General features: G+C 42.1%; 1 protein-coding gene across 2 annotated transcripts; it reads right to left on the bottom strand.

The window, feature by feature from the left end:
- Positions 1–6,311: 6,311 nt before the first annotated feature.
- Positions 6,312–12,707, bottom strand: LOC123113954 (uncharacterized). Of its 2 annotated transcripts, none has more exons than XM_044535294.1 (4): positions 12,515–12,707; positions 12,179–12,321; positions 11,110–11,278; positions 6,312–9,554 (listed from the first exon to the last, which is right to left on the bottom strand). In XM_044535294.1, the coding sequence occupies exons 2-4, from the start codon at positions 12,290–12,292 to the stop codon at positions 6,571–6,573; spliced, it is 3,267 nt and encodes a 1,088-aa protein (XP_044391229.1). In that variant the 5' UTR covers positions 12,293–12,321; positions 12,515–12,707; the 3' UTR covers positions 6,312–6,570. The 2 variants fall into 2 exon arrangements, with proteins under 2 accessions (XP_044391229.1, XP_044391230.1); XM_044535295.1 differs by having other exon boundaries at positions 12,179–12,317; positions 12,515–12,701.
- Positions 12,708–12,917: the final 210 nt, after the last annotated feature.

The raw sequence follows: 12,917 nt of genomic DNA on the forward strand, positions 1-12,917 counted from the left end.
ACTTGGACAAATTCTCGTACGCTGGGCTAAACTGTGGTTGCTAAGATGAAGGATTCTTGCATGAGCTATGGAGTCACCTATGAGAAGATGCAACAATACATGATGAATGATCAATCATTATTAGCCGGTGTGATTAGCAACCTTGCCGGAGTATTTTATTATTTTCCTTGTAGGCTCAAGGGTATTTATACGTATGTGTACAACTTGGGTTGTGATTGCGACGTGGCCGGTATATTTTTATATATTCATATAAGGCAAAGGGTAGTATACATGGTAATCGAATCAGATCCTGATCGGTTTAGTTTTGGAGTTCTATACTTGTACGACAAGTACTTCTGTATACGCCAAGTCATGTGTGCCTTAATAAATAGGCCATGGCCGATTGAGAAAAACAACAATCGATCTATCAACAAATACATTACTTTTTTACGTATGTCTTTTTATCTATCGTTCTTCTCTGCCGAGCCCTAGCAGCCCTAGGGTTTGGTAATCTTTGCAGTTTTGCGCTGAAAAGCAGCCGGTTCTCCTCCACGAAAGCGAGGGATCTTTGTTGCTTTGCTCGGAAAGCAATCGTTCGTCGTCACGAAAGCATGACAATTATCTTGGTGTTGCGCGGCGATTTTCCGTGCCAACAGTATGACTTGTTGTATTCATCGTTGTTATAACGTTGGTCAAGATTAATAAGGCTTAGGAGCATTATATTTGAGTGTCATGAAGGGTACTTGGTGCTTTTACTATGTTACGCACTTGATGCCAGCTGAAGATTTAAGACTCGTGAATGTGCTCAAGGGTAGAAAACTGTGCTACAAAGAAATGATGTGAGCTTCAAAGAGGTTGGTGCGCCATCTAGAAAATGGAAACAGAAACATATTATATGCTTTTTATATGCCAATCTGCCTGTAAACCAGCTAGGCACACCACTATAAAGAATCTGCGCAAAACAGAGCAAACAGGGAGGCGTGAGGGGGAAACCACATGACCCTTCCAAGATGAATATTTGAGTGCTCTTGTTTGAAATTTTTTGTTCACAAGAGCAGGCTGACACCCGTAGTTGTTTGGCATCAAATTCAGAAGATACACATCCTAAGATTGAAGCAATGCTACCTGAACCAAAGGGTTGTACGCCCACCATTATTAATATTCCATACTACTCGTGTTCTTCAGATCCTAATAATTTATTCGGTCTTGCTTTTGACATAAAACACAAGTACAGGCAAAGAGAAGACAAGGTCGAACCCCAACACCGGAAGGTATCTTGGCACCAAAACCATCATGAGGAGAAGGGGATGTGTTGCTGTACATGAGGTATTAATAAGTTTCACATTCTTTGTTCTGGTAAATTTGGTGTGTTGGGTTGCCATGTTTGCTGTATTTATTTTCATTAGATTTCTCCGGTGTTTCTGGTGCAAATTGATCAGGGAGGGCCTAGGATTTTGTCAAGTTTTTGTCAGGTTATTCTATGTATAGGACTGCGCTTCTATGTGTCGTTTCCTTCAAACTGTCATTGCAACAAAAGATGAAGGGTGTCTTCGTGATCAGTAGACTAGTGTGTGATACCGCCTGTTGTAGTTCTATTGCTATGCATACATGGGTAATAAATGCAAGTAATATAGTTTTGATGATGTCTGACTGTATCTTGTGTATGTGCAGATAAGCAGCCCTGTTCAGAAGTGCTTTATAGAGGTCCTGTAAGCTTTCTAGACATACACGTTGTTTCCAGTCTCTCTCGGCTTCCCCAATCCTAGAGGTAATAATATGATTTCTTTATGTTGTTTGCCCAAATTAAGAAGTGAACTTTTGCTGCATATTTGCTCGATGTGTGTCCTGTAAACTCTAAGCTTTCTAGGCGTACATGTGCACGTGTATTTGTTTGTTACTAATATGAATTCTGGATGTTGTTTGCCGAAATTCAGAATTGAACTTTTGCTGTATATTTGCTCGTTGTGTGTCCTATAAACTCTAAGCTTTCTGGGCGTGCATGTACACGTGTATTTGTTAGGTAATAATATGATTTCTTTATGTTGTTTGCCAAAATTCAGAACTAAACTTTTGTTGTATATTTGCTCGTTGTATGTGCTGTAAATTGTAAGATTGTAGGCGTACATGTATACATGTATTTGTTAAACTAACAACCTTATGGCTGCAAATACCATTTAAACAAACAACAGCCCCTTGTTCTATGGAACACCTATTTTTATTGCCAAGCAAGCCCCATTTTTTTGCGGTTGCAGCCACCTGATCACTAACCTGAATGAGTAGACCTTATTTATGGACTTGCCTCCTTTCACGTCTCCACAGATGCAAAAAAAAAAATCAAGCAGCCCTAAGGTAGCTTTTAAGATTGTTCTAAAAAAGGGTACTATTTTAGATTAAAGGCCTCAGGGATAGGCAAAAACTTTAAGAAATCTCACCCTAGACTTACTACATCTTTTGCATATGAGTGTTTCTTCTGATTTCAAGGATTGGGAGGGGAATGCATTTTCCAGTGCCTCAATTTTTGGTTACTTGTGGAGAGTAGAAGAAGAATTTTGAGGAAGAGTGTGATTAAGAAGCCCAAGGTGAATTATCTCTCTCTTGAATACAGTCATGCTTGTTCCTGCATTTTGATGTTTGATTTTTTCTGTGTAATAGAGCACATGACATGATTTTGCACTCTTACCCACTGAGCAAAGCTACACTGTAAATGAAGGTCTCAGAAGTGTTTGTTTTTACCTTTTTGTCTGATAGATCAATACATGGTGTTGGTCGTGTGAACAAAGGTTGTTCTTCGGGCCTCTATATGAGCTAGCTGTAAACCCCCCCCCCCCAGGCCACTTAAACCCCACATGTCAGAGACAGCGGCGGGGGGGTATATGATCAAGGATTTGCCAACAAGGGGGGTTATCGTCAATTATCCCGGTAGAAATCAGTGGTTGTGCTTAAGCTTCTGTTCTTTATTTAACTTTGAGGCATAAATTCAAATGGTTAGTATATGCATAGCAGTTTAATGCAAGTGATAGTTGTGGTAAAGTAGAATCCAAGATCGAGGAAGGTGTCGAGGGGAGCACATCAAATTCTATCAAAGTAATTATCAACAATGCCACTCTGAATTATAGTGGCAGCTGGTCAATATCATGAACTTTTCCACTGTGATTTGTTTTATTATTATTATATAATGTGTGGATCAACTTCACGGGACAAAGAAGCCTAATACTCCTCATGGACGAGATTGACAGTATATATGATGGTGGAATGTGACAAATGTGACCGGTAATACTTCGACTGTATCTCAAAGCTTGTGTAGTGGGAGCATTTCAGTGTACATAATGCTTCATGGGATATGTAATTTTTTATTGTCTGAAAATATGAATGCCCATGATCTCTGCTAGATCTAATTTTAACCATCAATCCGATATTTTATTTGCACAAAGGATGAATTTTCCGGCAGCGTGGAGAGCCCTATATATTGATGACCAGCTGCCTCAGATTTACTTGTGAGCAATTCATATATCATGATCTACCATTTTGTTTTCTTCTAGACCAAGATTGATTAATGTTATTCATCATCAGTGTTTCAGTTTCATTAGTCCTCACATGAACATGTTGATTTCTAATTTCTCTGCAAATAAATATGTAAGACATATTTGTACCTTTTCCCTGTAGGTAAGCAGAACAGGGCAGGGCTCACATTTACTTTCTAACGTAATGAGCCTGCTATTACCTATTGATACTTGACATTAGTGATCAGCTTGACGCAAGCTTTTGTGTCGATTACTTTCTGCCTTTTTATGATAACCATTATTATTTTTTAATTTTTTCTATTGTGTTTTTTTTTGCTTCCTTTTTCTGTCAAACTCTCATGTGGTACTGTTTGTCAAGCATTGATATTGTTTTCACGTACAATTCATTATTTTTTGCTCATTTAATTAGATGTTCAAAAATATGATAAATGTGGGGCCTTGGTGCTAGATGAGACACTGACTTGTACTACAGGAAGGAAAAATAAGCGCCCGTTATCATTCACTTGCACTATATATCCTAAATCTGTATAGTTAGTTTCACTTCTGTTTATATGCTGGTTAGTTGCACCATATTATATAGCTAGCTATGTAGTTTTCTTTATAAAGTTGGTGCAAATAAGCTACTGCAAGCTTCATCCATAGCTTTCTTTTGATGTAAGTTGATGCTTTTAGTCTATCGTGCTTCCCATTATCAGGCTTGATACGCCTGAGCCAGTTATGTATAAAGACGACATTTAAGTATCTCCTTGCACTGGTATGCCTGGACCATAATGTTACCAGGATCGATAAAATATGCCATCTAAGTATAATGGTTTTAAATTTTAATTCTTGGTTTGCTTTGGCTACTTGCACCAGTTGCACAAGCAGCCTCTGTTTTTATTCCACATAAATCCAAGGACAATATATTTTGACCTTCTATCTTTGTTCAACTGCAATATCTCAAATCGAAAGACACAAATTATTTTGAATGGTAACTAACTGGATACAAGAACGAGTGAGCCAAGGGATCGTTGACTCCCTAGCTGTCTTTCCCGGTTTCACTCACTGCCAGAGCAAGAATACTATTTTTGGTGGGGTTTGTTCTGGAAACGAAGACAACATATCTCGATGCGAAATGCTTCAACCGTCAGGTTTTAATGTTAGCCATTATTAGGTTTACGAAAAAGTATTTCACTACTACCATGCTTCTATTCTACATGTTCTTTTTGTCATAGGATGCATGTGACATCATTAGTATTAAGTATGAGGTAGGGGTTTTAAGCCTTTAGGTAGATCTCAAGGTCTAATTGAGTTTTATGGATGGTAGTACCAGCAGAGGGGAGGGTCTGATTGTTGGAAGCTACCAGTGAGAGAGAGCAAACATTTATTAGAGATGCATGTGTGATGATATTAATCTGACCATGTTTATGTATATGGGTGGCGTTTTTTTTTCCATAAATTTGTATGTTTGCAATTTATCTTTTGCCAAGGCAAAAGAAATGGTGTGTGTGGGAGAACTAATATATTTTAGAGCGATGGCTTAATTGCAGGCAGGAAAAAAGGTTTGGAATGTATAGCAAAATGAAGGACAACAATATCGAAACCTGGTCTACAGGAACCAAACACACCTACGATGAAGAGTTGTTTAGACGATGAAATCATGGTCAATATTGATGGAACATGCAGTGATGGCTCTACCTAATATCACCGCTTCATGTCTTTCCTACTGGCAGCAAATACAACACTCAGCCAGGGGTTAAGAGACCAGCTCTATCTATATGATGCATCTCTGCTAAAATAGTTTGCTTTATAAAGGCAATGTAAGCTATCAGCAAGTGATCTCATAACTTTCTTTTGAGCTATCATGCTACCATGTAATGAAATATACTCCATATAACGTTGTGTACCTAAGTATCTATTAAATTGGCTCTAAATCACTTTCACTTTCATGGCTCGCTCTCGCTTTTTGCGCTATGGGCGCAACAGGTCATCTAGTACTAATAAAAGTGAAGCGAACTACTAGTAGCTCATGCGCGGCAACACTAACTTTGAGATGTCAGAGTCATCAAGAAAAATGCATATTGAACCAAAGGCCCTTTTGTTAAACCAAAAGAAAGTATCAACAAGAAATACATATTGACCCTTTGGTGATGAATTTTGGCACCAAGGCCCTTTTGTTTCTGTTTACTATGGCAGTTATTTTCTCCACCTAAGTCTGTTCCCCTCCCGTGCTTACATGGACCCAGGATTGCAGGATAGTGCGTGCATCAAACAGACAGACAAACAGAAGCAACGTCTCATCCACGAGAATCCAACGTCTAAAACAGTTTCCTGCACAAGCAAGCAGTCCAAACAAGGCACATGAACAAACCCGACCGACTGCAGTACCGAAAACACAAACATCCTATCCTAGTAATCATGATTTCCTGATAACTACGTAAGCATGGGAATGTATGTTCCGACCAACTGGAAATCAAACAACAAAGTTAATTTGAGTGAGTTCAACAAACTGGAAATCAAACAACAAACAAGCCACTCCCTCCGATCCAAATTAAATGGCAGTCTCTATACAACATTGTATAGAGGTTGCATCAATTATTTTGGATCGGAGGGAGTACTTGGAATCCACAAGATATTAGCAAGGGCCTTGATGCTAATGTGATCCCGAGGTATGCCCCACATGCCCTCAAAACCTTCAAACTTATGTGAATTTCCTCATCAGCCTTTCTACACTCGATGTTGAAAACCTTGAGGTGCGCACGCACAAATGATGATTCTACTATTGTTTGTACGGCCCCCCTGTTGCTCCTGTGAGGTTCTATATGATACAAATAAACCAACTTAAGTTCACTATATAAAAGAACTAAAAATATTTGTTACACGGATGCAGTAATTACTTTGGAGTCATGAAAACAATCGTTGCCCCAGCAACTTCAGTTGCTACAGTTTTACATACACACATGGCTCACAAGTTATAAGCCTTCTGCTACTAATTCAGACATGCATTACAGTATTACACCCTTATTAGACAAACTATCATCTGGGATGACTTACCAAACAAAATTGTGAGGTAAGGAAGGTGAAGGAGTACTTAGCTAAGTGAGACCAGCTTCTTCTCCAGGCGCTTTGCTGAGCGAAGGGCCTCCAGAGCCTCTGCCTGCTTCCCTTCGCGCTTCAAGGTGAGGGCCTTCAGTTTCTCAGCCTTTATCTGTTCCTCGAGCTGGCTTTTCTCTGTCTGAGCCTTGCTTGTAGCTGCGACGGTTGGCCTTGCCTCTGCTTTCACCAAAGGTTGAGGGCTCGGAGATTGCGTGGACAGGTCAGCTGCGCTCCAGCCAATGGATTTTAGGGCAGACATCATTTGAGGATCAATAAGATCTTCCACAAACGCGTCACTTGCTTCAGACTTTCCTCCAGAGTTTGAACCCTGGCTATCTGACTCTTCCAGTTGGCTCTCTAGTGACTTGGCCAATTCGAATTCCGCATCTGCTTCCGCAGTCTTTCCTTCTCTCCTCAACTTGAGGGCGTTGCGCTTGTGAGTGAGGGATTCACGTTGGATTCTGAGACGGTCTCGGCTGGACATTGCTTTTTGAGGCTCAACCGACTTGTTCTCCTGTGCTGGAGGGGCATAGGTCAACGGGTTGGTGTGGGTGGTGGCGCTGGCAGACTGCTGGATCGAATTGCTCTGCTGCACAGCTGATGTGGCTAACTCATGTGCACCATCCTCACTGTCTTGTTGAGGGGCTTCAAGACGCTTCTCCAAGAGTTTTGCTAGTTTCAATTCTTCTCTAGCTTCTGCCAACTTCCCTTCTCTCTTAAAAGCAACTGCTTTTCTCTTATGGAGTAAGATATCATCTCTGACTGTGTCGCCTCCATGTGGCTTCGGAGGTTCTTTATGATCAACATCAGAAGGTGAATGTGATGCTTCTGCAGTTTGCAACTGATCAGCAATAGGTGACCTGGAGAAGGCTGAGTATGCTCCATCACTTGATTTGCGGGCAGGTTGAGAAATGACTGTTTCAGTTTGTGGTTTGCTCCCAGAACTAGCTACAGTGTCCATTGACGCACCAAGTTCAGCTGCATTCACTGGCAACAAAACATCCTCCTTCAATGTATGTCTTATTGAAGATGCAGTAGCATGAACATTAGGGACCTGTTGAGTATCATATTTATTTTCCATAGTCTCATGTTCACCAGGACCTGAACCTTTTTGAGAAGCAGTTGAATTGGCCAATTCTTCGATCTCCGCCAGTTGCTCCTCCAAGACCTTCGCCTTCTCTAGTTCCTCTTCAGCTTCTGTGTTCTTCCCTTCCCGCCTAAATGCAAGAGCCTTCCTTTTGATAGCAAGCAGTTCCTTCTGAATCTGACCCTTATTCTTCTTTGGCTTCTGAGCAACTACAGGTGAACGATTCGATGGCTTATCTGTTGTTTTCACAGAATCATTATCATCATCTTCCCATCCCATATTTTTCAACACAGACAGCAATGCTGGATCCTGCATGTCATTGTCTGTCACCTCAGGTTCATAGCCTTCATCAGTAAAATCCAGACTAGGGGGTTCAGCATTAAGTGGGGACTTTGAACTAAAGCCCATGTTTTCCCTGGCTACGGGTCTACTGGAAGAGCTTTCAAGCTCTTCGAGTTGCTTCTCAAGAATACTGCCTTTCTTCAACTCTTCCTCGGCTTCATCCACCTTTCCTTCCCTTCTCAATGCTAGTGCCTTCTTTTTCAGAGCTAGCAGCTCCCTCTGAATTGCAAGCTTACTTTTCGGTGCTGATACACGACGCGTGTTAATCTCTGTGACTCTGATATCTTCAGTGTGTGTAATTTTCTGTCCTGGAGAAAGGACCTCCGACTCTGGCTGTTCAGTTTCCAAATCCTTCTCAAGTAGCTTTGCCTTTTTAAGCAATGACATGGCCTCTGCAACATTACCAGCTTTCTTGTGAGAAACAGCCTCTCTTTTCAGAGCAAGCACTTGTTCCTTTACTGCCTCTCGATTCAAAGAAGAAACAGGTGCATGGCTGTCCATTTGGTTATCATCATCTTCACTCCAACCAAATGATTTTAGGGCAGCAGCCATAGCTGGGTCATTGATGTCATCGTCTGTAACATCGAAATTGCCATCGAAGTTAAGATCATCAGAGACAGCCAGAATTTGTTCGAAATTGATAGCAGGTAGTCTTGAATTGTCGTATAATATGTCGTCCTGGTTATCATCATCCATGTTATGAATAATTGCAGCCAAGTCATCATCAGACTCTTCCGCTTCGCCCAGAATCTCCTGTTCTTCCAGTTGTCTTTCCAAAATTTTAGCCTTCTTCAGCTCTTCCTTTGCTTCAGCAAGTTTACCTTCACGCTTCAGCACTAGGGCCTGTCTCTTCAGAGCATTAACCTGGGATTTGTCAATACCACCAGCTTTCTTGCCCTCTGATGTCTTTGGTGCTACTTCTCTAAGAATCTGTGACAGCTCTCCTTCAACACTCATAGCAGTCGGCCTTGTTTCATCATGAAGATCTGCATCTGACCAGCCTAGATCTTTGAGTTCAGAAGCAAGATCATTCTTTTCTTTTCTAACCCTTTTCCCACTTGGAGCCTTTTTTGTTACAGCGTCATCATAATCCTCAATCTTCTGGGTACCAACAACGGCACTAACATTGGGAGCTTTTGTCGCCATTCTCCTGCTCTTTCTCAATTCTAATTCAAGTGCTGCGGCTTGCCTCTCAAGCTCTTTACCATGCTTGAACGCCCGCAGTGCTTCCTCAGGTTTTCCTTCTGACTTCAGTATTTTGTACTTTCCCTTCTCCTCTACTGCTTGTTGACGCAGTTCTTCCGGAGTAAAAATGGATGCAGTGTTGTTGAGTTCATAATTTTGTGCTTCAGTGGAAAGGCTTCCATCACCATTCCCATCCATACTGGCTTTTCTGGAACCAGAACTGGATGCACTGGCAGTGCTTACGGTTCTCCCAGGAACCTCAGAACCCAGAGATTCCCTACGAGAAAGCTGACCTTGCACACTATCACCTCCAAGAAGTTCACTAAGTATTTCATCCTCTGGTTTAGAAGCTGTTTTTGTGTTAGCTGTGAAAACAACATACACAGAATTATTTGCAAGTCAAGTATTTCTAGCAAAATAGATGTGAAAAGAAATATATAATTGTGCACTCTTTAAGTTGACAACTGCATAGTACTATAACTGGAGTAAAACTTAACCATGTTTCAGCTTGGTGGGAAATAATAAAGAAAGCAATGCATAATAAACATGAGAACCATGAAACAACCAAACTAGTAATAACTTCACATGTGTAACATCTACAGATAATAGAACCTTTCATAACAAAGATAAAAATTATATGGTTTTCTCAGCACTTGAAATTCTGAGCTGTAGCTACCAGACAAACAGGAACATATTAAATCGCGTGAATTGGACAAACACTGCCTAAGTGTTACTTGTTTAGCAGTAAGAAGACGAAAGCACCATTGTTAGGTTATTCAGTTAATTATCCCTTTTGTTTTAAACCGCATGGATATACATCTCATACGAACTCCAAACAGGAGGACGAATGTTGCAGAGCTCAGCCCTGCAGCTCAACCATTGATTACGAGTCGAGGGACTAGTCAAGACTAGTCGCTAGACTAGTCTATGAGTCGCATTCTGGGTGTCGACTAGAAATCTCGTGTAGACTAGTTCGCCGAGTCGAGGAGTCGAAGGACTAGTCGTAGACTAGTCTAGACTAGTCGTGCACCTTGAGTCGTTCGGCTCAATTTTTTTTAGGGATTGGGAGGGGATAAGTGAGCCAGCCACCCTGCCCCTTTTCCTCCATTGCTTCTGCTCTCCATGGATCTGCACTCCTCTGCTCTGGCCCTCTCCCTCCACTGCTTCTGCTCTCCCTAGATCTGCCCCTATGGTCTCCCTCCCTCTGCTGCCTTCTGGCCACTAGATCCGCTCGTCCCTCAGGTTGCAGTAAGCAAGCAAGCATACTAGCAAAGTAATTTCTCCCTTCTCTTCTTCCCTTCTTTGATTCGATTTTTACCCCCTGCCCTCTTCCTTATTTCGTTTTGTTTGCTTCAGTTTCAAGATCCTTAGGTCTGAAGTGCAATGTCTACGCCGGAAATATCTCAAGTATTGTTTCAGCAGCTGCAGCTCAGGCCAATGAGCAATATGATCCATCGAAGGATCCTGCAAGAAGCCAACTAGGAGCAAGGACCCAACATGGAAATATGCTTACTGGCCTAATCTGCAGGACAAATTGACGCTCCAATGCACTTTCTATAGTATATATTACATATTAATACTAGGTTTTGGTAATTGATTACTGCAGTTGTGAACTACAGTACCATGTCAACTAGTCCAGCAGTAGTCTAGACTAGTCACGATTAGTCTATGAGTCTCAACCTTCGAACGACTCATCGACTCATCGACTCGTAAACGTTGAGCTCGACTGTGCACAAGTGCCCTAATGTGCTCTGGTTGGGAAGGTTGCATAATACAAAAGCAACTGTGTCCAATGCTGACAATCAGATTAATTTTTAATCAAGCAGGACTTGCCACTTTTAGATGTATCAAGTATCAATTGAATCATAATTCCTTTGATGAGAAACAAATTTGATAGAAAGCGCATGGAAATAAATTAACCTTTTCCGGCTCTACTTTTGTGTCCGTATCTCAACTCATAGCGTGCTGCTTCCTCGAGTTTTTTGCAAGGATCACAAATTCGAACAGGCGAGTCACCCTGTCCACGTAACACCATCCTCTGCTGGGTGCAACTGCTGCAAAAGAGGCCTCCACATCTTTGGCAATGATGCTACATATTAGTAAATACACAAAAGTTAACACAACTCCTGGTCCAACCATCTCCATAAGATTACAAGAAATGTGAAGTTTCTATCAAGTAACAAATATGCAAACACTAACGGTGAATCCAACCATTTAAATTACTGAAACAGAACAAGAGGTATTTTTAGACCCAATAAATCCAAACTTCATGAGAGACCAGCACCAGCACAAGAATTTACTGTTTAAAGCTTTGGATTTGCGAATGTAGATTCAGATAGCATAAAACAAACATGCAGTACAACATTTTTTTATTAGGCATGAAACAGAGCAATTATTAACTTTCACTGCTAGGACTAAAAGAGATTATCAGTCGACATACATTGAGGTCATTCCAGTGAGAATGTGCACCAACTTAGTTTTCCCCATCTGCACAAGCTCATGGGAATGACCTCATCCTCCTCGACATAATCGCAATGCACGGAACTAAAAGGTGTGAAGCTTGCAGCATGTAGTGGTTCTGTACTTTTTTGGGGCTGTGATCCGATCGAGTACTAACAGGCTGAGATGCGCGTCAACACCTAATCTAACCGCCTTGCAAGCACATGATGAAAGCCCATAGAACCTGTGAAAACTGCTAATTCTTGGTTCTCCATAGTCATGACAGCAGAGGCAGAGGCGAGAATTTATCCAAGTAATGAGTAGGCTTTCTTTGAACATTACAAGTAGTGTGAAACAGTGTTCCAAAAGTGAAGGGGGTTCCCATGAAATGGAACTGAAATTGGGGTGGACATGACACGCAATATGGCAAAGGAAACTGCAGCACCATCAGTAAACTATATGAACCGGACTATTGTGCCTGATTCGATCATGGCAGAGGAGTACAGTATGCTTCATACCATCATTACAAGGCCAAGAATCATGAGATTACCTTCCGTGTAAACAAGGAGAACTGAGCAGCGCAGCCCTGGCAGTTGGAGGCATCCAGCACCCAGGTCGCCCCTCGCATCGACGGCTTGGGCGGCAACCCGATCTTTTCCAACATGGCTACTGGCAGGACGAAACCCTGCCTATCTGCGAACAAAGAACTCTGCAGGTTAAATTTAATCACTAGAACCCAGATGAAGCTAATCAGAGAGAGCGACGGTGACGACGGAGAGGGGCGCAACTCCTGACTGGCGATTGGTGGATCTGGAGCAGCGACTCATGAGTGCCGTGCGGGGACGGTGAAGGCGAGGTGGAAGAGGTGGAGGGGAAGGAGGCTGACCTTGGTCGGGGGAGGAGGGAGACCAGCGCCGGGTCGTCGGCGGCCCCGGACGGGGCCGAGATTTGAGGCGGAGCGGGGAAGAAGCACGCCGCCGGGCCGGAGTCGGGGCCGGAGTCCAAGGGCAGGGGGATCTTGCAGGGTAGCCCTCGGAGGTCTTCGTTTGTTTGGGTGGGCTTCGTCTAGGACGAGGATCCCCTGACTTTGGCTAATCTGCCATTGAGACATTGAGACACTGACACATGGGTCCCACCAAGCGTGAAGCCCACTTGTCAGCTTCGCCTAGTACAGTACCTTTTTGATGGAAAACATGATTTTTTATATATACCTGGAAAAATATACAAGTACTCCTCCATTCGGAATTACTTATTACAAAAATGATAAAAATGGATGTATCTACAACTAA

The sequence above is a fragment of the Triticum aestivum genome, chromosome 5B, assembly GCF_018294505.1.
Source record: "Triticum aestivum cultivar Chinese Spring chromosome 5B, IWGSC CS RefSeq v2.1, whole genome shotgun sequence".
Lineage (NCBI taxonomy): Eukaryota > Viridiplantae > Streptophyta > Magnoliopsida > Poales > Poaceae > Triticum > Triticum aestivum.

What these genes read in the sequence shown, in the direction of transcription:
- LOC123113954 (XM_044535294.1), bottom strand. Translation starts at nt 12,292, where the DNA reads ATGTTGGAAAAGATCGGGTTGCCGCCCAAGCCGTCGATGCGAGGGGCG. An exon ending in TCTCCTTGTTTACACGGAAG is followed by an intron (nt 11,279 to 12,178) that starts GTAATCTCATGA and finishes ACTAATATGTAG; the next exon opens with CATCATTGCCAAAGATGTGG. An exon ending in CAAAAGTAGAGCCGGAAAAG is followed by an intron (nt 9,555 to 11,109) that starts GTTAATTTATTT and finishes TTGTTTTCACAG; the next exon opens with CTAACACAAAAACAGCTTCT.